The sequence below is a fragment of the Choloepus didactylus genome, chromosome 2, assembly GCF_015220235.1.
Source record: "Choloepus didactylus isolate mChoDid1 chromosome 2, mChoDid1.pri, whole genome shotgun sequence".
In the NCBI taxonomy this organism is placed as follows: domain Eukaryota; kingdom Metazoa; phylum Chordata; class Mammalia; order Pilosa; family Megalonychidae; genus Choloepus; species Choloepus didactylus.
The window spans coordinates 186,548,068-186,574,928 of NC_051308.1; the positions used below are offsets into that span (position 1 = coordinate 186,548,068).

General features: G+C 41.2%; 1 protein-coding gene across 3 annotated transcripts in view; it reads left to right on the forward strand.

Annotated features, from left to right (window-relative positions):
• The window catches only part of LOC119527241 (cytochrome P450 2J2-like), a 56,561-nt gene extending 32,976 nt beyond the window's left edge, over positions 1 to 23,585 (forward strand). The window contains exons 6-10 of one of the 3 annotated variants that reach the window (XM_037827076.1): positions 3,183 to 3,359; positions 5,040 to 5,181; positions 6,850 to 7,037; positions 9,989 to 10,127; positions 18,328 to 23,585. In XM_037827076.1, the coding sequence (XP_037683004.1) occupies positions 3,183 to 3,359; positions 5,040 to 5,181; positions 6,850 to 7,037; positions 9,989 to 10,127; positions 18,328 to 18,506 (825 nt within the window). In that variant the 3' untranslated portion in view covers positions 18,507 to 23,585. The remainder of the gene's footprint in view (positions 1 to 3,182; positions 3,360 to 5,039; positions 5,182 to 6,849; positions 7,038 to 9,988; positions 10,128 to 18,327) is intronic. The other 2 variants (XM_037827077.1, XM_037827078.1) reach the window with 2 other exon arrangements.
• Positions 23,586 to 26,861: the final 3,276 nt, after the last annotated feature.

The window sequence follows — 26,861 nt, forward strand, 5'->3', positions numbered from 1 at the left end:
CCAGCTTCACCCGCTTGTCAGGGATAGCACCTGGTCCTCTGGGCTCCCTCTCCCAGCAAAGAGAAGTTCGCCGGCTCTTTAAGTTCAGTTGTCACTAAAAGCCTCTGTCTGCTTGTTGGGGATTTGTAGCTTGTACTGAGCAGTCCACATTTGTTAATCAAAACCCCAGTTGGAGCTGGACTGAGGTATATTCTCTTGTTCAGAGAGTGCTGCTCTCTATCACAGCACAGTTTTGCAGTTCAGGCTGCTGTGGGGGGAGGAGGCTCCCGGCTCGGGTCCACAGTCTTTACTTACAGATTTTATGCTGTGATCTCAGGCATTCCTCCCAATCCAGGTTGGTGTATGATGTATGGACAGTCACAGTTGTCCCACAGCAGTTATTCCAGATTATTACTAGTTGTTCCTGGTTGTTTAGTAGTTGTTCCAGGGGGACTAACTAATTTCCACTCCTCTCTATGCTGCCATCTTCTTTCCCCAACTCTTTATATATTGTATGACTGTGTTGTTGGTTGGTGCATAGAGGTTTAAAATTGTTATGTCTTTCTATTGAATTCAAACTTTTATAACTATTTAGTAATATTCTTTATGTCTGTTAATATTTTCTTCCATAAAGGCTATTTTGTCTCATATTAATATAGCTAATTACCATTTCTTTGTTAGCATTCAGTTAATGTTTTTCTGTACCATTTTTATCTTTATATTCCCTTATTTTTAGAAGTTTCTTTTTTAACAGCATAAGGCTAGTTATAAATTTTTTATCCAGTGCAAAAATATTTTCCTTTTTATTGAAGCATGCAATTCTTTTTCATTTACTTAATTATTGAAAAATTAGAACCTAATTCTAGTCATTTTGTGCTTCTTATTCATGTTTCCTTTTTTCTCCCTTCCTGACTAGTTTTTGATTGGATGTTTTGCTCCTTCCACCATTTCCTGTATTAGTTTAAAAGAACACTCTTGTTCTATTATTTTAGTCTTTACCCTAGAAATTTTAATATGTATATTTAAACTGTCAAATCTAAAATTAATATCTTTATCCTCTCCTCAAATAATACAAGAACTTTAAAACACTACTTATGATCACTTCTCTAGGCTCCTAGTATCCTGTGTTTTAGTTTGTTTCTTTTAAATATGATTTTTATTGTTTTATTCAGTCCCTCTACATATTTACCTACATATTTACTACACTTGGTTTTTATCATACCTTCTTGCTCTCCAGACTCTTCTCCTGAATTTCCTTCAGTGGGTGTCAGTTGGTGGCAAATTCTTTTGATTTGTTGGTTGAAAATATTATTTTGCCCTCACTTAAAAATTACATCTTGATATCAATTGTTTTTTCCCTTTGCACATGGAAAATGTTATTTCATTGCTTTTTGGGTTCCTTTGGTGCCATGGAGAGTCAACAGAAGAATATATATTTTCCTTTCTCTTGGCTTCATTCAAGACTTTGCCATCTTCGGTGATTATTAGTTTCCCTATGGTGTACCTAGAAATGGATTTGTTTTTACTTACTGCTGAAAAGTACCTTTTCCTGGAGCTTTTTGGACACATCATATGAAAATTGGTGAAGCAGTAAGCATGATTCTTGATTCATAAAAAGGACATAATGAATGCTAGCTATTATTATTATTTTCAGAGTTATTTTGAATTCCTTGTTTTCACTTCTAGTCATGGTAGGTCTGCTTGGTAAATTCCTTTTTTCCCCCTCTTAGGACAGAGTCTAGAAAATCAGAGTTCAGTGGCTGCCCTGCTGAGTTCTAAGTACATGCCTCAGAGATGAGAAATTCTTGGGAAAGGAAAAAGGGAAAGTACAGTGGAGGTAATGATCATTTCTTGGAGCCTCCAAATATACTAGGCACTTTCATGGACCATTGCACTTACTTTACTCAGTTAATTTTCACAACAATCCTATAAAAAGAAATGAAACTATATGGTATGTGCAAGCAGATATGGAAGTATGCAAAGAAATACATGTAGTGTTTTACTGACCTGTGTGAAATGTTCTGTGTACCTCATGGCATTTGGTCCCCCAGAATAACCCTGGGACCCAACAGGCAACTGGTGAAACTAAAGGTCAACAAATTGCATTATTTTTATTATTATTACTACTACTACTACTACTACTACTACTAAAGTATTATGGCTAGAAAGAGGCAGAGCTAGTAATCAAACCCACATCTGCTCATCTTTGTATTAGTTACTCTATCTGCTTTCTATTAGATATTAGAGAAAATTTATTCAACACCTATTTTTTTCAAGTAAAAATGCCAGGTTTTTCCCACATGGAGATTACACCATAGTAGAGAGACAGATAAATACAAACATATGTGTATGTACATGTATGCACATGTGTATATGTAGGTATGTATATGTATGATACTATGTATCATATGTGTGTGTGTGTGTGTGTGTGTGTGTGTATAATTGCCATGAAGGAGAACATGGCAGCATAAGGGAAGAGATGAAGGGTGACAGAGGTGCTGCCACTTAAGTGATTAGTTGGTAAGACTATTCCAAGGACGTGACGTTTGAGCAGCACCTTAATGAAGTGACAATGTGGGGTCATACAGATTTATAGAGGAAGAGCATTCCAAGCAGAGGGAATGGCAAATGCAATGGCCTAAAATAGCAACACACTATGTAATCATGGAGGCCAGTGTGGCTGGAATGTAGAGAGTAAAGTGGTAATAAGTGATAGGAAAGGAGTAACGGGGTAGGTGGGGATCAGCTTCTTTACAGGCTTATAGACCCAGGCAGTGATGTACAAGTTTTTTCTGAGTGTAAGGGAAAGTCATTGGGGGATTGAGAACCAAGAAGTGAAATGATCTGATTAAACTGTTAAGTGATCACTCTGACAGCTCTGTAGAAAATAGACTGGGAGTGGGGTTAAGAATGGAATCAGGAAAATTCTTGGGGACAATTATAGATAAATGATGGTGATTTGTTCTTGGGTGGTAAGCAGTGGGGGTGGTGAGAAGTGGCCTGAGGCTGGACATGTTTTGGATGAAGAGCTGAAATGCTTTGCTAGAGGGATGAGAAGAGAGTGAGAGAGAAAAAGACGCAGCAAGGGTGCCTCCAAGGTTTAAGCCTAAGCAAATAAAAGAGGGATGGACAGAAAATTGTTTGTCTTAAGAAGTGGAAAAGTGACATCAGGTGGTCTCCATTGTTCTGCTTTTATCGTTTAGCTCTACAATTTATTCCCACGGATAATGAAATTCCTTCCTGGATCTCACCAAACACTCTTTAGAAAGTGGGAAAAACTGAAATTATTTGTTTCTCGTATAATTGAAGAACACAAGAGAGATTGGAATCCTGATGAATCAAGAGACTTTATTGATGCTTATCTCAAAGAAATAGCAAAGGTAAGGAAACCAAAGTCATTTCCTGTGTTTTGTTCTTAAAGTGCAAATGGAGACATTGCTCCTATAATAAATTGCCATAAACTTAGTGTCATAAAACACAAATTTATTCTCCTATAATTCTGGAGGTGAGAAGTCTGAAATCCATTTCACTGGACTAAAGTTGAGGTGTCCGCAAGGCCGTTTCCTTCTGAAGGTTTTGGGGAGATTTCTTTACTTGCCTTTTCCAGCTTCTACAGGCTGCCAATATTCCTTGGTTTTTGGTCCCTTCCTCTGTCTTCAAGCCAGCAGCATAGCATCTCTCTGAGCTCTGCTTCTGTCCTGACATCTTTTCTCTCTGACTTTGACCCTTTTGCCTTCCTCTTAGGTTTCTTGTGATTACACCAGTCCCACCTTGATAATCCAGAATAATTGAACCATCTTGTGATCCTTAGCTTATCCACAGTGGGGTAAAAATAGAGGCAAATAGAAATAAATAGAAACAAAGATGGGGGTTAAATAGTATTTGGCTTTAGGCCCTGGGAATGACTAAAGATTGCCTGCTCACCCCCGCCTCCTACATCTACCCTTATCTGAAGGAGCTATACACAAAGGGAAAACAAGCACTGTTTTATTATTAGTTGGGCCTGTGCCCAGCAAAAGTTATCACTTCTACCAGCCCCAGTGCAGAACACAAGTGAAACTGAGTTGGAGGCAAGAGCTTAGCCTCAAGGCTCAAGTGGGGCTTCCTAATACCCTTTCCCCATATCATCTACTTTCCAACATTATAAGCAAGAAACAGAGAAAACTGAAGGGGATGTTTGGCATTTAACACAGTGGCCCCACAGTTAATATATGTCACTGAATAGGTGTTTTGGTCCTTTGACTCATCAGATTAGTGCTTTCTCTCCCTGGAGTGGGCAGAATGGTGGATTTATATCCATTGCTTCTCTTATTTCATCTTATTAGCAAAATATTAATAGAAGCATTGGTTTTTCATCAAGGAGGAAACTTTCCTTGCCACATGGTGCTCTGGTATGGGCTCACAAATTAAGAGAAATGTTGACAAATTGAAACTCCTGGAGGAAGGTGATGAAGGTGAGGAGGTGTCATGGGGAATGTTTGATGGAGTCAGAGAGGTTTAACCTAGAAACAAGTCCTGTGGAAATATGAGAATTGCAATATAAAAGAGTAATTCATTTATTTTTCCTGATATCAGTACAAGCATGTGTTGAGTATTTGCTATGTTCCTTTTGCATCTCAGGAAATTCCTAATGTGGTCGTAAGAGGGGCATATTGTTATTTTCATTTTACAAAGCAGGAAATTGAAGTACAGAGAGGTTATGGAGCTGGCTCTAAATCATATAGCTATTAAAGATGTGGCTGATATTGGAACTCAAGTCTGTCTTACATCCCATTCTCTTTATACTGTACTAAGACCTTCTCCCAAATGATAGGCATAAGAGAATGTTTGTCTTGATTTTCATCCTCCCAAGTGCCAGAAACCCTATGTAGCTTCCGGCACTTGGAGCAGGACAATGCTAATGATACTGACTAAAGAGCTACCGTCTCCTGAGCTTACCAAAATGAGAATCATTTATCTTGCGGACATTTCCTTCCATGTTCCCTCCCTAGGATGTAGCCACTGTGTTTTGTGGGCAGGCACAGGCACTAGGAACAATTAATAAACATTGTCCTTTCCAGAATTCAGGCAGTGCTTCTTCAGGTTTCCGTGAAGAAAACCTCATCTGCAGCACCCTGGACCTCCTCTTGGCTGGAACAGAGACAACTTCTACCACGTTGCGCTGGGCTCTACTTTACCTGGCAATCAACCCAGAAATCCAAGGTGAGCCTGTCAGTGTTGTGCCTGGAACAAGACAGACTGCCTCCCAGAGCCTACTGCCCTAAAGTTGTGGCCAGAAGTTAGCATGGTGGAATGGAAAGATAGGTTGGACATTCATGAGGTGCTATGGACTTGAGAACTGGAACATTCTTCAGTTTTTCAATTGAGATAGCGACGAATCCTCATAATTCAGACATAACAGAGAGTATGTGGTCTCAAGAAGGTCAGAGTCTAGTGAGGAAACAGTGAAGTCAACGGGCACTGAGATAATTTCCATGAAAGGGCTGCATTCTCATATGATAATCTGGTCATGCCCTTCTCTTTTTAAGTAATGGCTTCCCATTGCTCTCTGGATAATGTCCACATTCCTTAGTCTGGTATATAGCACCCTCTGATGCACCTCTTTCTGCCTATCCAGCCTCTGCCTTCCCACTCTGCATGGTGGTCTCACTAAATTACATGTAATTTCCTCTTGAACTGTGCTCATTTATGACTCTATGCCATCATGTGTGATGTTCCCTCTATAAAGAATATACATGAAATCATTTTGGTGGATCAAGACTAATTTTTCTCCTAAAATAAAAATAGAATAGAAAACATCAAAGAGCTCCCCATGTACTAAGGATAAGTATGTTTGTGAAACTTTCTTTCTTTCTTATTTCATGAATGTATATATAATATGTGTGTATTTGCATGTATGTGTCCTGGGACATGATCTAAAATGCATTTCTAACTTTGGATTACATTTTTAGAAAACTTTGAAAACTACTGAGTTAAGATACAGATTTTCTTTCTGTAATAGAGGCTCCATAATAACAATGGCTAAATGATAGTTTATTTCTCTCTTTGATGAAAAATCTGAGCTGGACTCTGCAGAGTCCTTAGATCTCCAAGCTTCTTCCAACTTGTTGCTCTCTTGTATCTAGAATGATGCCCTGGCTGACACTATCTAAATTAGCTTTCCACTAGGGCTCCCTTTCCACCAGTAGGAAGGGGAAAAGGAGGAGGGAGGACACAACCCTTCTTTTAAGGGCTTGTTCCAAGTGTTAAACATCATGTCTGCGCACATTCTGTTGGCCAGATAGTCACATTTAGTGTCAAGAGAGTCCAGGAAATGTAGTCTTCAGCTGAACAACCACGTATCTAGTTAAAATCTTTACTACTCTAGAAAAAAAGAGGAAGTATACATTTGGAGACCACTAGCAGTTTCTATCCTATATTGGGTACTCACATACATCAGTTCTTGCCATTTTAAAAAAGCTTTAAGATGAAGGCAGATTTGTCCCCACTACTCCAATGAGACATCTAAGGCTCAGAGAAATTTAAGTAACTTGCAGCATTAATTTTCTGGAGCAAAAATTTACATCCAGAATTTTCTTACATCATAGCTCCCTTTCCACTCATGTATGCCTCTTACGAAACTAGAGTCTATGGGGCTTACTATAATCTTAGCCATTTTGATCCTTGTTATTCCACTCACTAGCCATCCAGAAGAGTAATGGACATGACGGTTTCCTAAATAAGCCCTTTGAACAGTTAAAAACATTTTATGTCTTTGCAACCTGGTCCCTAATTGGAATACAGCAGGTGAGATCTTGGAGACCACTCCTACATTTTTGGCAGGAATCGTAGAAGTTAAAAAAAACAGTAGAACCTTCTCTTCGTTTCCAGAGAAAGTACAAGCTGAGATCGACCGAGAGATTGGCTCTTCGCAGCAGCCCAGCATAGCCGACCGAGAGCGCCTGCCCTACACCAATGCCGTCATCCACGAGGTGCACAGAATGGGCAACATCCTCCCACTGAACGTGCCCAGGGAAGTGGTGGCCGATACCACAGTGGCTGGGTACTACCTGCCCAAGGTAATCAAGGACCCCCCAGATCATCAAGCCCATCTTTTTAGATGGTTGGAAACTGAACTCAAAAAGTGACATGTATTCTTATTCTAAGAAATCACTTGAGTGGGAAGAGACATATATTACCTCATATAACACTATTTTTCTTCCTACAGTTATGAACTTTAAAACATAAGTTCAACTAAATGTCAATAGGTATTTGGGGGTTCCTTGGTCCAATAAGTTTAGGAAAAGAAACTCTGTGGGATTTCTCTGAGTTTTTACTAGGCTAACGTGTTGTGAATCTTTGTGGGATACAACTGGCAGTAGTACTCAATCCTACTTTGCCACAGAACCTTTCCTTTCTTAAAGTAGAGCATCTCATAGGTTTAGGGACTTTGGAAAATACTGGTTCATACAGGCCTGTATTGTGAAATGTTAACATGTTAAGGGACATTTGAAACCACCTGGGCAACATCACTTTGATGCTGGTGTGTCTAACATAATATCCACATAGGGGTTTTTCCAGCTTTTACTTACAGTCCCAGGGATGAGGAACTTAACTAGTGCACCAGGGAAACCAACCCAGGTGTTGGTTGTTAGTTAATTAGATAGATAGTTAATTAGTTAGTTAGTACACCCTGGGTTTCTAACCCAGATTAGAAAGGGAGTGAAAGGAACCAATGCTAATTAAGCGTTGATTTTGTGCGATAGGCTATCTAGGTTCTTTCAAAATGTCTCACTCAGTCCTCTAATAACTCATTGTTTTACCCACCTTATAGATTGGGAAATTGAGGTAAAGAGAAATTAAGTAGCTTGTCCAAGGTCTCTCAGCTACTAAGTAACTGCATTGGGATTCAGAACAAGATGTGTTCTAATTCCAAGGTTCATATATACATATATTTTACTATACCATATTCCCTCCACAGATGTTGCTTTTCTTAGACTTTAAGAGTCTCACTATAATTTTTTCCAATTGATCTGTTAAATTCTCCATGTCCTCACAAGGAATTCTGATCATACTCCCTACCACCACCACCACCACTCCTGAGCTCTGCAGACAGCTCTCTTGTGCCCCCTACTATCCTCTCTCCAGACTGCACATTCTCAGATCCTCCCCTTGCTTTCTTGCCACCTTGGTCAGTCGCCCTAGATTCCATTCTAGTTTGTCAAAGTCCCTCTGAATATGTCTTACCCAGGGGTGATCTCAAGAGGCAGAACCAGAGGAGCTTCCACTTACACCTTGGTCACCCCTTGGCCACTCCTTGGTCACTGTCCTTGCAGAGCCAGGAAGCACAGCTGTTGCTTCCACTGATTTCTTCACTGATCGGCCATCTTGTGGGTGAAAGCTGGGGTCTAAATTCCAGGTGCCCCATGCAATTTTCTAGCAATTTATTGGACTCCAAGGAACCAGCCCAACTCAGCAGAATCCTTCTACCATTGATTTTAGCATCAACTTTAAATGTTAATGTTTCTCAGCCTGGGAGCTGAGAATCTAATTGACTATATAGTATAGAGGTGAGAAACCAGGGCTTTGGCATCACAAGGACCTGGTTCAAACATGGCTCTGCCTCCTCCACTGTGCAACCTTAGGTATGTTGTTTAACCTCTCAGAGCTTCAATTTCTTCATCTGTAATGTGCATGTGGAGGTAGAATGAGGTCACGTATATAGAGCACTTAACCTACTGCTTAATGTAGAGAATACTCAAAAATGGTTCTTATTGATTCAACAGATATTCATTAAGCAAAATGTGCTCATTCTGGAGAAACAATCCTGAGCAAAACAAACCAGGGAAACAATCATGAAAGAACATGATTACAAACCATGATAAGTACCCAAAGGAGAGACTCATGGGGTGCAGGTAAACTGGAGCAGGAGTAGGGGCAGGAGTAGTCTGAGAAGACTTCCCAAAGGAAGTGAGGTTCGAGCTGAGAATTAAAAGGTGATCAAGAATTAGCTCAGTGAGGAAATGGGGGGAGGGGGGGAGGAACTTTCCATGCAGGGCACAGCAGTGTTTAGAAAGGCCTTGACATGGGTGGGGACATGGCATGTTTGAGAAAGTGAAAGAGGACCAGTGTAGTGGGTTGCAGGGAGGAGAAGACAGTGGCCCCCACAGGGCTCGGATGGTGGGTCTTTAACCTAACAGACTGGAAGCTGTGGAAAGGTTTCAGTTCCTGGTGTTGGTGGGTGGGTGGATGTGACATGATAAAATTATCTCCAATGCTCACTCTGCTGTCAGGGTGCATAGTAGATTGAAAAGCAAAAGAGGTTATGTAGGACAAGCAAGACAGCTTGTCTAGGGGGGGCAGCACTGGACTTGGAATGGAGGTGACAGAATCAAGAGAAATTTAGGAAGTCAGTGACCATTCTTGCTGATAAAGACCAAGTGAGTGAAAGAGAGGCATGAAGGCTGTCTCCTGGGTTTCTTGCTTATGTAATTGGATGGATGGTGATAATTTTTCACTGCACTACCTGATTCTGTTTTTAACCTACTGGGTGATGGGGTGTCAGTGTACTATTGGAGGCGATGGAGGGAGGAGAATGAGGGAAAACAGGGATGAATGAGACATTTTACCCTTGTAGAGCTGCCATACTCAGCAGCTGGGACGACTTCGGTACAATGCTGTGTGGACAGCCTTGTCTCTCTTCTGTATATACATCCCCTGCCAAATCCTATGCAGACCTGTCCCTGTAGAGATAGATCCACTCCACACTCAAGGGTACCCAAACTTCCTGATAAAATTCCCAACAGGAAACTGTCCCATGGCAGTTATATGGCAATTCTATGGCAAAGAGCAGGTCCTGGAGGTATGGGGGTTGGACTCAGTAGATGGTGGGTTTGGGAGGGCGGGGAGTTCAGGGTGTGGTCCCCCAAGGCGTTGGCGGGAGGGCGTGGGGGTACCCAAGAACCAACACCCAGTGCGCAGGTGCCTTGTGCGGGTCAAGCCTTGCCTGAGACTTCCCTGTCTTCTCTAGGGGACCATGATCGTCACCAATCTGACAGCGCTGCACAGGGACCCCGCAGAGTGGGCTACCCCTGACACATTCAATCCGGAGCACTTTCTGGAGAATGGACAATTTAAGAAAAGGGAATCCTTTCTGCCTTTCTCAATCGGTGAGTTGTAATAAATGAGTGTGAGTGTTCAGAGTTCCTCTTTTAGCCCTCTCCCACTATTCTCCCTGAAGTCCTTGCTTTAGTTGGAATGTCTCCCTTTGGTCCCAGCCAGGGTGTCTCTGTCTTGATGTTGGTTGCAGCCTCGGGATTCCCTAGGTTGGACCTTGCTTCAGAGGGCTCCTCACTTCCCGAGTTTTCCCTTGCATCTGATGGAAATTTCAGCTTGGCTTTGTTCTACTCCCTACCCCGGAGCATGGGGAACAGAGATCCACACCCTGCCTTTTGCTCACAAAGAAGCTTGGTCACTCGCAGAATTCCAGGATTTTTTTTTTCCACAATTTTTTTAAGGACCAGCCTCCTTACACAGAAATAGACACAGTTTATAATAAAGAGATAGGGAGGGAGCCCGGAAAGGAGCTACTTACTATTAGGGGCCTCAGTCAGTGACTGAGTAAATGTCATAGGCTTAACTAGATCAGGTTGTACTCTGTAAATAGTCCATGAAAGGCCCTTTTGCCTTTTTAAAATTTAATTAGCTTTTTAAGTTTTGTTAATACACTTACAGATTTCACAAATTGAAAGATACAAAAGAGGATGCAATGAAAACGGTTACCTGTCAAGCATTCAGCCCTGAGGATATGAGAATGAATAAAATAGAAAAAAATAAATCTGTCCTCAAGGAATCTATGTTCTAGAGTAACTTTACAAGATTCATATTACTAGTCCCACTTTAGAGGTAATGAAACTGAGGCTTAGAGATTAAGTATGGCAACTAAAGCCATAAAACTTATACATGGCAGAGCTAGGACCCAGTGCCAATCAACTTTGTCAAAAACTAAAAGTCTGTGCTCTTTCTAGCTCTGTCTCCTAAAAATAACTAAGTGCTACACAGAACCCAAAATGTGGAATGCATGCCCGTTTTTCTTTTCATTAATGCTGCTTATCATTAACTTAATATATATATATATATATATATATATATATATAATATTATGTGTCTTAGTTTGCTAATGCTGCAGAATGCAAAACACCAGAGATGGATAGGCTTTTATAAAACGTGGGTTTATTTCACTACACAATTACAGTCTTAAGGCCACAAAGCTTCCAAGGTAACACATCAGCAATCGGGTACCCTCACCGGAGGATGGCCAATGGCCTCCGGAAAACCTCTGTTAGCTAGGAAGGCAGCTGGCATCTGCTCCAAAGCTCCGGCCTCAAAACGGCTTTCTCCTAGGACGTTCCTCTCTAGCAAGCTTGCTCCTCTTCTAAACATCACTCCCAGCTGCACTCAGTTTTCTCCCCCCAAGTTAGCTCATTTATATAGCTCCACTGATCAAGGCCCACCCCAAATGGGCGGGGCCACGCCTCCATGGGAACATTTCATCAGAATCATCTCCCACAGCTGGGTGGGGCACATTCCAAGCAAATCCAACCAGCACCAAAACTTCTGCCCCACACAAGACCACAAAGATAATGGCATTTGGGGGACACAATACACTCAAACCGGCACATTATGAAACCATTTCATTTTGCTGATGATGACATGAAGGCTCAGAGAGAAAGGAAGGAACTGGAATTTGAACCCAAGTCAGCGTGAATCCAAAGTTCGTGCTTTCCCACTGTACTGCACTGCCCTAAGGGTATCTGGGCTGATTCTGATTAGATCCTCTCTGTCTTTCTTCATCTAGTAATGGGTCCCTCTGCTCACATTAGACAATTCATTTCTTAATACGAAAGCTGATGTGAGACTTAGGAAGATCTTCCAGTCTTCCTGTCTGCAATAGCTTCTGGACTGTATTGCAGTACGGAGTTTCAGCTGCACATATGAATTATTATAGTTATTCTTGTTCTTGGCCCTTGTACCAGATCCATGTAATTCTGAAATACTAACATTATGATTTATGAATTCCACAAAAATCTCCTAACCTAATGATTGCTGCAGCTGTGATAAGATAAATTTTAATAGATGGTCATGGCTTTAAGAAGAACGATCCTTCTAGTCTGAGTGATACCTGGATAACTCTCCTTTATATTGCAGAAGCCTTTCCTTGTAGTTGCTTCATGTCTGCCCCATTTAAAAAAATTCTTTCATCTGCATTAGCTGGAGAATAAAAAGCTCTACAAACATTTCCTCACTGGGTCTTTGTTACTGAGAATTGTATCACTCCCTCTTAATTACAGATTTCGATGGAAGGCAAATAATCTCATTTAATCCTGTAGCAACCCAGTTATTAATAGTTAGACAGGAAATGGATTGGCATTTCTTTCATAATGTAAGGAAACTAAGGATAAGAAATGTCAACACACTGGCGGGTTTCACCCATCACATTTCCAGCTTTGCACACAGATACTTTTCCTCACTCTTTGGTCTAGCACTTTCTAAAAACAGCTTCCCTGAGGAAATGAGGTGTGGACAGCTCCTTCCCTTCTCTTGGGAACAATGAACAGGTGTGAAATTATTACATATTGTGCTGGTTTGAATGTATTATGTCCCCCAGAAAAAAAGCCATATTCTTTGATACAGTCTTGTGGGGCAGACATTTTGGTGCTGATTAGATTTGCATGGAAATGTGCCCCACCCAACTGTAGGTGATAACTGATCAGATATTTCTATGGAGGCGTGGCCCCACCCATTCAGGATGGGCCTTGATCAGTGGAGCCATATAAATGAGCTGACGGGCAGAGGGAATGCAGTGCAGCTGTGAGCCATATTTTGAAGAGGAGCTACAGCCAAGAGGGACACTTTGGAGAAAGCACAGGAGCTGCAGATGAGAGACAGTTTGAAAATGGCTGTTGAAAGCAGACTCTTGCTCTGGAGAAGCTGAGAGAGGACTAATATCCCAAGTGCAACTAAGAGTGACATTTTTGAGGAACTGCAGCCTAGAGAGGAACGTCCTGGGAGAAAGCCATTTTGAAAACAGAACTTTGGAGCAGACGCCAGCCGTGTGCCTTTCCAGCTAACAGAGGCTTTCTGAACACCACTGACCATCCTCTAGTGAAGGCACCCGATTGCTGATGTGTTACCTTGGAGACTTTATGGCCTTAAGACTGTAACTGTGTAACCAAATAAACCCCCTTTTATAAAAGCCAATCCATCTCTGGTGTTTTGCATTCTGGCAGCATTAGCAAACTAGAACACATATACATAATCAGAAAAGATTGTTAAGTTATTATTGAAAATTCATATTTTCTTTTCCTCATTGAAGTCCTTCCTGTTTGATTCAACAAAGTAGCAGGCAGCTTCATGAAATGCAAGAGTCTAGTGCCTTATTTTTCAATAAAATTGTTGGACCATAGGATAATAGAATTGGAAGTAACTTTGTCAAAAACCTAGGTCATCTCTCCCACTTTACTAATGAGTAATTGATCTGGTTGGTTGTTGATAGTCAGTTAGTGGAAGCACCAGGAAGAAGGTCCAAGTTACTTTTAATGCAGGCCAAAGGCTTGAAATCAAACAGTGCTAGTTTTCATGCTTTTAAAAGGAAACTCATACCTGCCCTCTTGCTGGGATCCTGGCCCAACCATGTAAGATAATTGGGGGAGAAATTATTTCATTTATCTGACAAGTGAGAAGAGTTTAGCTCTGTGGCAATGCATAGTTTACTCACAGCCACACAGCTGGTTACTGATGGAGCCAGTACTCTAACCCAGTTCCTGACTCTCCGGGTCCAGTTTTTTTGTGATTTATGGATTCTTCTAGGAGAATCTCAGCTATTAACAATATAGCTGACTTGGTACCATTTTAATGAATTTGCTTTCATACTATTCGTGATGGATAAAGAGATAAAAATTTGGGGAACCAAGCTCTGGTGGGAAATAGACATAAAATAATGTAATAATGACAATTGTGAAACACATTTACATTTACTAAACACTTTTGCAAGTGTTATCTAATTTTATTTCCTTGATATCACTCTATAGGCAAAAAACAAAATGGAGGCATTTTCCAAAAATGTTTAATTACACAGGAAAATACAAAGTAATGTAGCAAAAGTAGAATATAGAATCACTAAAGAGAATAATGCCAATTTTATAAGCATTTGCATGGGGAATCTCTGCAAAGACTGTGAAGAAATTTGTTATGAGATTATAAACATCTTTTAAATCTTTTATTTTCTTCTTTATACATTTTTTACAGTGAATATGTATTACATAAGGGGAAAATAAGCTACTCAAAGGACACTATAAAATTAGAATAAGCAAATTCTTAGAGTTAGAATCTAAAATATAGGTTACCAGAGGATGGGGCATGGAGGTCCTACCTCCATGGGAAATTAAGGCTTAAAAAGTACAGGGTTCCAATTTAGAATGATGGAAATATTTTGGTAATGGATGGTAGTGATGGTAGCACAACATTGTGAATGCAATAATCAGCACATAATACATCTGAATGTGATTAAAAGGGGAACTGTTAACCACTATGTATGGTAACAGAATCAAAAGTTTTTTAAAAAATCCATTGAACTACAGTACACAGACAGTGAACCCTAAGTTAAACCATGGACTTTTATTAATAGTACAATTATAAATATGTGCTATCATCAATTGTGACCGATGTTCCAAACCAATGAAGGTATTGGTGGTGGGATGGCATGTGGGAATCCTGTATTCTATGCATGATTGTAAACCCACAACTTCTCTTATAAAGAAAAAAAATCAAGAAAGAGCGAGCACACACTAGAGACGTGGTGGTATTAGATGGTGTGGGGTGTTGTAGACTAAGTGAGGGAGGGAACGTTGACTCGTAGGAGAGGTTGCCACAGAGGCCTGGATCAGGCGTCAGAGCGGAGTGAGATGAGAAGTCAGCATGGGGTGGCTGTGGCAGTGACGGCAGATTCATTATCTACAGGGGAGACTGATCCAAGAGCAAATACATTAGGGGTGATGGGAAGAAGTTACAAATATGGAAAGAGAGGAAATTAGAATGACTTCTGTGGTGTTGGATTAGAATTGGAAATTATTGATGTGAAGTCAGATTATTCAATAGCTAGGTAGTTATAGCCATAAATGTGTGTATGTGCTTTTGTGTGTGTGTGTGTGTGTGTGTGTGTGTGTGTGTATTTTACTCCGATTATATAAGTGTACATATATTCCCTAGCTCTGTCCACTGAAACGGCCTTGGAACAGTAATACCCTAAGAGCAGTGAGCAAAACTATTGCCCAGATCTAGATATCATTGTCCACTAAAAGGAGCCAGGATTTCTGGAAAGATTGCTGATGCCAGGTCTGGAGAAAGTGTAAAATGAGCCTGTAATATTTTATTGTGCCAGAAGTAAGGAAATACCAGCTTGGATGGGCATCCAGTTACCAAATCTGAAAGATCTTGGACATCAAAATAAATGAAGATACTTACAGAAAGCTATAACCCTATGAATAAAAATATTAACCCATGAATCCATACTTATATAAATAAATAAATGAAAAAGATTAATGAGGAGGAGTGCAAGGATTTCTTTATGTGGAATGCCCACTAATACATAAGGAGTGAAGTAATTAGAAAATTATCATTCAGAAACCATCAGGGTAATAAATAGTTTTGTCAGGAAACATCAATGGATGCTAAAACTAGTGGATGAAAGTTTATGGTTAAATTTACATAGTCTCAGAGTATGAGTTAATTACAAAAGGACAAAGTAATTTACAGGAGAGAACCTGGCAGATACCACCTTAATCAAGTGGTCAAATTTAGTATCACCAACAATGGGACAAATCAAAATCCTATACCATCAGATAGGATGCAGTGAAAAGAACACAGTGTCACTTCAATGATATTCCTATCAAAAATGTACAACCTCATACCTGAATCTAATTCTAAGGAAACATGAGGGAAACTACAAAATAACTGGTCTGTAATCTTCAAAAATGCCAGTCATGTAAGTTAAGGAAAATCTCAGGAATTTTTCCAAAGTGAAGGAGAGTAGGCAGCTAAATGCAACATAAGATTCTGAACTGGATCTTTTTACAATAAAGGACATTATTGAGACAATTGGAAAAACCTGACTAGGATCTGAGGATAAGATGTTGATAATGCATCAATGTTAATTTCCTGACTTTAGTGGTTGTATTGTAGTTATGCTGAAGACTGTCCTTGTTTGTATGAAGTACATGCTAGAGAGGTCATGGGATATATAAGCAACTTACTCTCAAATAATGCTAGAGAAAACAGTTCTTTGTATTATTCTTGCAAGTTTTTTGTATGTTTGAAATTATTTCAAATAAAAGGCACACTATGTGTTTTGGTTTGCTATAGATACCAGAATGCAATATACCAGAAATGGATTGGTATTTACAGTGGGGGTTTATTATTCACAAATTTACAGTTCTAAGGCCATGAAAATGTCCAAATTAAGGCATCAAGAGGTAGACGAATGGCAAATGGCATTCGTGGTCCCTCTGTCACATAGGAAGGCACATGGTGACATCTGCTGATTTCCCGGCTTCTGGTTTCAGAATGACTTAGCTCCTGTGGGTCCTCCTTGCTCATCCCAGGGTCAAACTCTAGATTTCATCTCTTAGTTTCTCTCCTGCTCCTGGTTTCAATGGCTGTCTCCAAAATGTCTCTGGGCTTCTGTCTGTCTAGGATTCTCTGAGCTGTCTCTCTCCGTGAGCTGTCTTAAAAGACTTTAGTAAAGGATTAAGACCCACCTTGAATTCAGTATTTCACATCTCTGTGGAAACAACCTAATCAAAAGGTCCCACCCAGAATAGGTCTGCCCCAGCAAAGTTGGATTAAAAGAATATAGGCTTTTCTGGGGTACATAACAGATCCAAACCAGCACAGTATGCAAAGTACCACAGTAAAAAAATATAACTTACAGAAAGCTATTTTGGTAATGCTACCACCCAAAAAGTTTTATTTAAAGGTAGTCTTTTTTAAAATTTTATTTTTCTATGTATGGAATTATAAGAAAAAAAATCTATCATACTATTTTTTCCAGATCAGATTAATGATCAGCTCTTCTACAAGTAGAATGTTTACTATTATCCAAATGGCATTTTAAAATACTTTGTATTTCTTTAAAAAAAATATTGATGATCTGGTCTATTTGGATTCCGTGAGTAGCCTCCACAATTTATAAAATAAAGTTTTCATCTTAAACACACACACACACACACACACACACACACACACACCATTTAACCATTTTCTCTAATGCCTAGAGAGGTTACTTAATTTGTCCCAAATCACATGGCTAGAATGGGGGAGAATTGAACTGGATCTCCATCCTTCTGCCTCTAGTTCTTCACTGAGCAATGGTGTGGGATGTGGCCAGGACAGTACCAAGCGTGAACTGTGGAGAGAAGCATCCAACCTTGGGCTTCTCACTGTAAGAAAAGAAAGACTGCTGTTTGTTGGAAAGACAATTGTGAGAGTTAGGGAGGTTAAAACAGTTCCAGTGGAGAGGGCCTCTTAAATTCTTGAGTCCATCCATGTCAGTGATGTCCCCAATAACTGAGGAAAATGTGGAGAAATAGGACTTGTAATTTAGAAACTGCTCTGCTATTTACTTCTTTATTCCTTCGTACAATTTCCTTTTAAGGACTGAAAAAACTTAACACGGAATTTTATAGTGTTGGTATCTGCTTTTTGTATTATTGTTTATTAACTGATTTTTAAAAGTCTTCAGGCTAGACATCCATTTTCCTGGTCAACCCAGGCCTCCTACTTTTATTGTCCTGTGATTCACCAGCCTAACCCCTGGAGGTATTTAAGTTTCTGATGCTGGACTTATGCTTTCTGTGTTTCAGTTTACCTAGGAGGTTGTCACACTGCACATAAAGCTCTGGGACATAGCAAGTCCTTCCTTTGCTCAGATATTGCAAGACTTTCTGTTATACTTGGAAAGAGCGACATTATTATCTCCCCAACCCATTCCATCCATAGAATGGTCTTCTGTAACTCAGAGATATCAAATATCAGAGATACCAATGAGCTTTCCTGGTCTTTATAATATAAAACCCAACTTAAAGGCAGCCAGGTTCTTGAATCCAATTCAAGGACCAAACGCTAATAGATAAGACTCTAAAAGCCGTCTTTGCTAAAATGGTTTTATTAGCACTGGGAAAGTGCTTTCAACTCACCTCTTCAGTATCTGAGGTCCACAGTCATGGCTGCTCCAGTTGTAAGCAGGATTTCAATCCCTTCTGACAACCTCCTCTACCTGGAAGATAACTCAGTCTTAACATTTCTGTCTTTCAGGAAAAAGGGCATGCCTTGGAGAACAGTTGGCCAGGTCTGAACTGTTCATTTTCTTCACTTCCCTGATGCAAAAATTTACCTTCAGACCTCCAGACAATGAGAAGCTGAGCCTGGAGTTCAGAATGGGAATCACCATTTCCCCAGTCAAACACCGCCTCTGTGCCGTTCCCAGGGGATGAGGTTGTTGGGGAGGGAGAAGGGAAAGGAAAGCAGGAAGAAACATGGACTATGTTCTGAAGACACTGGTGCCTGCTCAGAAGTGGAGGAACAGAATGAAAGTGACCCTGAGGAAAAGACACAGGAAGTGGACTTAGAAGAAACTGACATCCAATCTGTGACATCTCCTTTGATATAGACGTAGACAAATCATTTATATTCTAATTGATTTTCCTTTTCATCAAATGAAAATGAAATGAAATCTCCTGGATGATGGGATGATAATGATTTTTTCCCTAATGAGAGTTGCTATAAGAATCAGAGGAAGTAATGGACATTATATGTTTTGTAAACCATAAAGCATATCATAAAATTATAGTTATTACCTGCCTCCCCCTTGCTTGGTCACGTAGTTGCTATGGACTGTTGATATACCTCAGTTCGTTCAAAGTGGTACAAATGGTTGATAGGAGTCAGAAGTTAGAATCTGGGGCCAAGCCATAGATGTTCACCTTAAAGACTCACATGTGGGCGTGGTGCATGTTTCATCTCACTTTTGCCTCCGAATGGCCTTTTGGGGTCAGCAGGGCAGATATTGTTCCCTATTTACAAGCAGGGAAAGCAGATATTGTTGAAGCAGTTGCTGTGGCTTATATAAGGAAACACTACTTTGGCGTTGGACTCAGGGTCAAGTAGGATATGACCATAATTAAATAAACCTGGGAAGCAGGTTTAGGGTAAAAGTGTGGAAATATTTTCCATCTTTAAGAATGGCTAGATTACTCAACCTCCTTGCCTTAATCATGCCATCAGGCATTTATTCCCATGCTGATTCACATCATGATTTAACTATGTAGTGGGTGTGCATCTCTCAACTAGGCTGTAAGCTTTTGGATGGCAAGTATTACCAGCCTACATTCACCCGGGCCTTCATAGAGTATAATATAGCAGAGAACCAGAAATGCAACAATCCTCTTCCACCTCTCAGTGTGTGATTACTCGGGGAAGACGATGGCCATAAAATGGAAGATCAGGTAATACTTAGTTTGTCCCCAACTCCCATGCAAGCAAGCAAACAAGAAAACCTTGTGAACTGGACTAAACTATAGGAAAAGATCTTTTTTTCCCAAGTTAATTAGACTTGAGTAATTTAAAGAGCTTGGAGCAAAACAATATGCCTCATTTTCTTTATCTGTACAATGAAGCACTTTATTGAGTTCCGTTCCTGCTGCAAATTTCCCATGCTTCTAGATGGGCAAGTACTCGATCACTACTTGTGGGATCAATGTAAAACCACTGGGGATTCATCCTGACCTGATGGGTGGAATTGGACCCTGGACAAAGGAGGGCATGACCACCATTAACCAGAATCCTTGGGGAAATAGAAGACTGTGAGTAATGGAATTTTATGGCCCCATGAAATGCCTCTTTTTTTTTTTTCTCAAATCTTGTTGAGACTGTAAAATATGAGCTCAATTCCTGTTTGAGCATTATACAAAGATTTTGTATACTCACTTTTCTACCTCTCTTATACCCCCATCTATTTGGGACATCTTAGGCCCTTTACCCCCAAACAGTGTCTGGCAAGTAGTGTGCAAGCAAAATAACATTTTCTTTGGCATCATAGAAGAGGCACACATTTAATGGAAAGGCAACATAGAATGTCAATGTTCTCTCCTCCACTGTCCTGCAAAGATAGTTCAAATTTAAAATCAAGTTGGAGATCAGTGGGCTTAACAAGCAGAGCAGTAGCAGGACACACACCCCAAGTTCTTACAGAAATGTGCTCGGGTCGGGCATAGCTATATTGCATGGATCAGAGAGAGGCCTCCAGGAGAGGGACCCACCCTCACAGTGCCCCACATGTTTATAGACATGGAGGAGGGGCTGGCTAGGTGACCAAGTAACAAGGTGTTTTAGTTTGCAAGGCTGCTCAAAACAGATGCCATGAAATGGGTTGGCTTTAACTTTGGGAATTTATTAGCTTACAAGCTTACGCTTTTGAAGCCTTGAAAATATCCAAATCTAGGCACCATCACAACAATGCTCTCTTCCTGAAGACCAGCTCTCCCTGATCCTGCACACATAGTAAGGCACATGGTGGTATCTGCTGGTCTCTCTCTTCTTGCCAGGTTTCCTTGCTTTCAACTTCTTCCTTCTATGGCTTTCTCTCTTTCTGCCTGAATTTCATTCTCCTTTTTATAAAGGACTCCAGTAAGACGATTAAGTCCCACCCTGGGCCATGCCCTAACTGAAATGACCTTATCAAAAGATCCTACTTACAATGTGTCCACACCTACAGGAATAGATTAGCTTTAAGAACCTAATTTTCTAGGGTTCAAACCACTACACAAGGATAGCTTCTGGGAGGAGAAAGTGGTTTTGGGGAGCCAGGCAATCCAGAGCTGTCTCTGGTGTCAAGCTGCTCTTCCTTTGAGCTAACTCAAGTCTGCTGAGTAGTTTCCTAGGCTGCCAGGACCAAGTTCTACAAACCAGCTGACTTAAAACCACACAGGTTTGTTGTCTCTCAGTTCTGGAGGCTTTAAGTCCAGAAGCAAGGTGTCAGCAGGGCCGTGCTGCCTCTGAAGCCTGTGGGGAGAAGACTTCCTTGCTGCTCCCAGCTTCTGGAGTTTGCTGGCATTCCTTGGTGTTCCTTGACTTGTAGCTGCAGCACCTCAATCTCTGTCTTCACGGTCACATGGCGTTCTCCCCTGTGTCCTGGTGTCTGTTTCACTGTGTGTCCAAATTTCCTATTCTTTTAAATCCACCAGTCATAGTGGATTAGAGCCCACCCTATTCCAGTTTGGCCTCATCTTTGCTGATATAGCACCTTCAAAGACCCTATTTCCAAATGGGGTCACATTCAGAAGATGGGAGATTAGGACTTGAACAGGTCTTTTGGGAGGACAAAAACCCATATCCCAAAGGAAGTGTGGGGCAGGGATAAGTGTCCAGGGACATTTGGATTTGACTTTCCTCAACCCCTTCCTGTGACCTTAAGCAAGATATTTAAATCTGCAAGCCCCAGTTCTCTTCTTCTGTAACATGGGTACATGAGTAGAAACCTCACTGCATGGTGGTGAGGATAAAACTCAAAATCATGAAATACTACCTGTATAACAATTAGACTGACAGCCTGGGACTCATAGGATGCAAGCTGAAAGCAACTCTAGCCCTCCCCGACCCCTAAACACACCTGTGGGCTTCCTTTATTTGTCCCTTAATGAAATTTCGGGCAGAACCCATCACTTTTTTGGTCACTCTTAGATAATAAATGTTCTTCTTATTGCATTAAGTCTTAAGAAGAGTCATTTTAGTCATTAAGATGTGCAGCTAGTAAGTATATTATTACAAACCTCCATAAATTAGCTGATTTTACTCCCCCTGCTCAGCCCAGTTTTATGCCTGGCAGCCTGCCAGGTGGTGGGTGGGAGGCAAGGCCTACTCTTCTCTTTGTTCTGCTTCCCTTGCCTTTCCCCCCAAACCCACAAAAGGCTGCCTCTGGCTCTCCCCAGCTTGCAAGAAAGGGCAGCAGAAAGTCCTGCCATCTGGGTGGGGGATCGATTCCCAGAGCTGATTTCTGCCCTCCCAAGTCACCTCCAACCAGGGTCCTCTATCTGCAGTGCGCTAGACACGGACTCTGCTTTTCCTTAGCTAAGTCCCTCCCCCACTCCTGGGCATCTGCCAGTTCAGCTTCTCTTTAAGCCACACTGTCCCTCCAGGCAGTGCTCTTGTGGGAGCCAAGTGACTTCAAGCTGGCACTGCCATGGGGTGCACATCAGGTCCCACACATTCGCCACATCGAGAGCGCAGTGCAGTTCTCTCCCAGAGAGCCCTCTCTCCTCCGCCCCTTGTCAGCCTCACTCAGTCTCTTACCTCAGTGTGGCCCTAGAGCTTGGTACCCCAGAAACTCGAGAAGGCACCTGAAACTTCTTGACTGGTAAGGGGAGACCCTGTCTTCCCCTCCTTCATGGGGGGTGGGGTGGGGGGTAAGGACGGGCCTCCCAGCAACCTCCCCACAACACTCCAACTCACCACAAAAGCCCCTCTCTCCCTTTCCCCCTAACCCTCAACTATTTTATACCCTTCATGTCAGTGACAGCTATAAAGGTTGCAAAAACAGTTTTTGGATGCCCTCATGGCAAGTCCTACACAGGATTTTAAGTACCTGTTTTTGAACTATGGACTTAATGAGCATTTGGCACGTACTTTTGACCCGCAGCGGTTGGAATGGAACTCCACCCGAAACTGAGAGAGGAAGAACCCCATTTTCACATCCTGTTACAAATAATCCAGCCCACAGTAAGGGCCTAGTAAATGCTCTTTCTCTTTTTGTGTTGAGTGACCCACAGGACACCGCAGGGTCTTGCTGTGTCCCCAGGTCAGCACTGAGAGCAGCAAGGACAGGGCAGGACTGTGAATGGAGCAAGCACTGAGCTAAAGCTTTACTGATGTATCTTGTGAAGGGTCCTTCATGTTGCTTTATTTTTTACTCTGTGCTTGATTTTCTGCCATTAAGCCCCTGAAAGTAGAGTTTCAAATATATTTATAACAGAAGAGGTTCCTCGTTTTATTCTGAACAGCTTTGGATGTATAGCAGCATAATATGGCATGACTCAAAAGTTAACATTCTCTTAGTTGGTAAAATTGTACTTAACACTAACCTGTACAAACCAACCAGATTTCACTCCCAATTCAAAGTTCCATGTAATTATGGTGTTTGAATAAACTGACCCTACAAGTTAAATTATATAGTGTGCTACAGAAAATAAAGATTTTGCACCTAATAAACCTCTCTTCCTTTTGTCTCACACAGAAGTTGAAGTTTTGAAACACCATCGATATCATCCTTCACCCTTTAGTTGATTTTCCTTGGTCTTAACCAAGTTCATTTTGTTCTAACATTTGCTGTATGGGGTAACGCTGACATTCATAGCTGCCAGACTCTGGCTCTGAGTCTCATTTGTCACATAGATACCCAAAGTTCCAGGGACCATTCAGGTTATACACAAAGAACTCAGCATCTCAGAATTTAGAAATAGCCATTACAACTCAGTAATAGATGAAACTGCTCTTAGAGCTTACAATGCAGGAACTTTTACAATAAACATTCCCCTGATAACCTATGCCCTTATATTCAATTCTCAGAGCTTGCACATTATAGTTAGTCCGTATTAGTGCAGCATTATAATATTTGTCTTTTCATTTCTGGTTTATTTCACTCAACACACTGTCCTCAGTGTCCATTCACCTAGTTGCATACCTCACAACTTCATTCCTTCTTGTAACAGCTCAATATTCCACTCTATGTATACACCACAGTTTGCCATTCCATTTATCAGTTGAGTACCCTTCAACCACCTCCATCCACTGCAAATTGTGAATACTGACACCATAAAACCCAGTGTGCAAATGTCCACTTGCGTCCCTCTTTTCAGTTCTTCCAAGCATATACCCAATAACAGGGTTGCAGGACCATATGGCAACCCCATGTTTAGCTTCCTGTAGTATCACCACACTGCCGTCCAGATGGGCTGCACCATTCTATTTCCCCACCAATGGTGATAAGGTACATCCCTCTCTCCACATTTTCTCCAGCACTTGTAACCCTCTGTTTATTTTTTAGACAGTTTTGTTCACACACCTCCTAAGTAAACAATCCTAAGTATTCCATCCTAACTAAACAATCAATGGTTCCCTGTATAATCACATAGTTATACATTCACCACCACTATCTATATGAGGACGTTTCCATTTCTTCCCCAAATAAAGAGGAAGGGGCAAAAATAATAATAATAATAAGGAAAAAAAAAAAGTAAAAAAGAAAGAGAAGAAAGTGATGACTGCAGCCATGTGCCTTCCCAGCTGACAGAAGTGTTATGGGAACAGAGGTGTTCCCAGCTGTCATAGTCTGCCATCGACCATTCTTCAGTGAAGGTATCTTCTTGTCGATTCCTTAGTTTGGATACTTTTATGGCCTTGGGACTGTAAATTTGCAACCAAATAAACCCCTTTTATAAAAGTCAATCCAGAATTTCAGGGATTCAAGATGGCAGATTAGGAGAGACAGAGCAAAATTCTCCTCCATGAAAAACACTAGATAAAGGACATAAAAGTGCCCAGAATGGCAGTTCCAGGGTTCCACTGGCTGATCAGGGACTACTACACCCACAGTTGAGCGTGCACTTGGAGAAACCAAGACTGGTGAGTGTTCGGCCAGAACCCTGCTGGGGAATGGGCAACCGGAGCCAGCTGACAGCACAGAGGGGAGTAGCCTTCCATGCCCCGGGCACTGTCCTCAGTACCTGGCATGAGTGATTACCCTTCACAGGCCTGTGGTCAAGAGCACCCATACTAGAGACTGGCCATTGGATCAGGCAGACAATCATGGAAGAAGGTAGCTTTCCACACCCCATGCAGCCATATTTGCAGCTGGCTGAGAGACAACCTTTCACAGCCCCTGGCTGAGCACTTCCTTGAGGGAATTTGGGAATTGGCAGGCTTGTGACAGCATCCACTCTTCCTCCATGGAAGCCCATGGTGTGCATAGCCTAGAGGCCAGAGTGACACATGGAAGTTCCAGGAGCCCTCCCCCAATCCCAGGGAATCATGGGTGCACGGTAGAGAGGGACTGTAGGGTATTTCAGCTGGAAGGTGAAACACACAGCTCTGCAGCCCCAAGTACTCAACCCACAACCCCAGGAATAGCCAAGAACACTGTGTCCTGGAGCAGACTCCCTGCAAAACTGCACAAGGCACATCCCCACCCACAGGGGTGGCAGTCCCCAGTGCACATGGAAAATTCGTGCACTGATTGGACCTCCATGTGATTTGGACCTCCATTCAGTGCATAGATGAAGTTGGGAGAGAACTGGCTTGACGGTAAGAAGTGACTCACGATCGCCATCTGCTGGTAGGTCAGGAAAGTGCACTCCACTAAGATGTAGCTCTTTCAAATTACAGATAAATGTTCAAATAATCTTGCATATCAAGAGAAGCAAATGCCAAGGAGCCAAAAGCGACAGAAAATTATAAAGCATATGAAGAAACAAGTAGATATGGATAACTCAAACATCAAAATTTAAAAGCCAGAGGAGACACAGAACATGGCACAATTAATAAAAGAAGTACACACAAACATCAATATCATGATTCAGGATATAAAGGACATGAAGAATACCCCAGAAGAGCATAAAGAATTTACAAGAGTAAATAAAAAAATAGCAGAACACATGGAAATAAAAGATATTGTTGATCATATTAAAACTATTCTTGAGACACATAACACCAGATTTGAAGAGGTAGAGGAACAAATTAACAGACTCAATGACTGAATGATGGAAAGTGAAAGCACAAAAGAACAAATGGTGAAAAAAATAAAAAAAAATTTGAAATGGATCTCTGGGAACTGTTGCACAACATGAAGCACACAAATATGAATCACTGATGTCTAGAAGAGGAAGAGTAAAGGGCTAAGAAGGTTATTCAAAGACATTGTTGGGGAAAACATCCCAACTCTTCTAAATGACAGACATATGCAAATCAAAGAAGCCCAACAAACTCCACATAGAATAAATTGAAATAAACCCACTCCAGGACATATTGTGATCAGTTTGTCAAATGCTAAAGAGAAGGACAGATTTCTGAAAGCACAAAGAGAAAAGTGATTCACCATATATAAAGGAAACAACATAAGACTAAGTACTGACTACCCAGCAGGCACAATGGAGGCGAGAAGGCAATGGTATGACATATTTAAAATTCGGAAGGAGAAAAATTGCCAACCAAGAACTCTTTATCCAGCAAAGCTCACCTTCAAAATTGAGGGAGAACTTGAAATTTTCACAGACAAACAAATGCTGAGACAATTTGTTAACAAGAGACCTACCCTACAAGAAACATTAAAGGGAGTTCTACCAGCTGAGAAAAAAAGAAAGGAGAGAGAAATCTGGAGAAGAGCACAGATTTGAAGAGTTTTGGTAAGGGTACCTTAAAGGAAACAAAGAGAGAGAAGATAAAAAATACATCTGACAAATAAAAACCAAAGGATAATGTGGCAGTTTGGAAATATTATGTCCCCCAGAAAAAGCCATGTTCCTTAATGCAATCTTGTGGAGGCAGATGTATTTAGGTTGGAACCTTTGGATTGGGTTGTTTCCATGGATATGTGACCCACCCAACAGTAGGTGATAACTCTGATTGGATTATTTCCATGGGGGTGTGGCCCCGCCTATTAAGTCTGTGTCTCAGTTAAATCACTGGAGCCCTATAGGTGCTCAGACAGAAGGAGCCTGGTGCTGCAGCTTAGAGAGACATTTTGAAGATGACTGTTGAAAGCTGATGCTGACATTTTGGAGAATGCAATTTTGAAACACAAC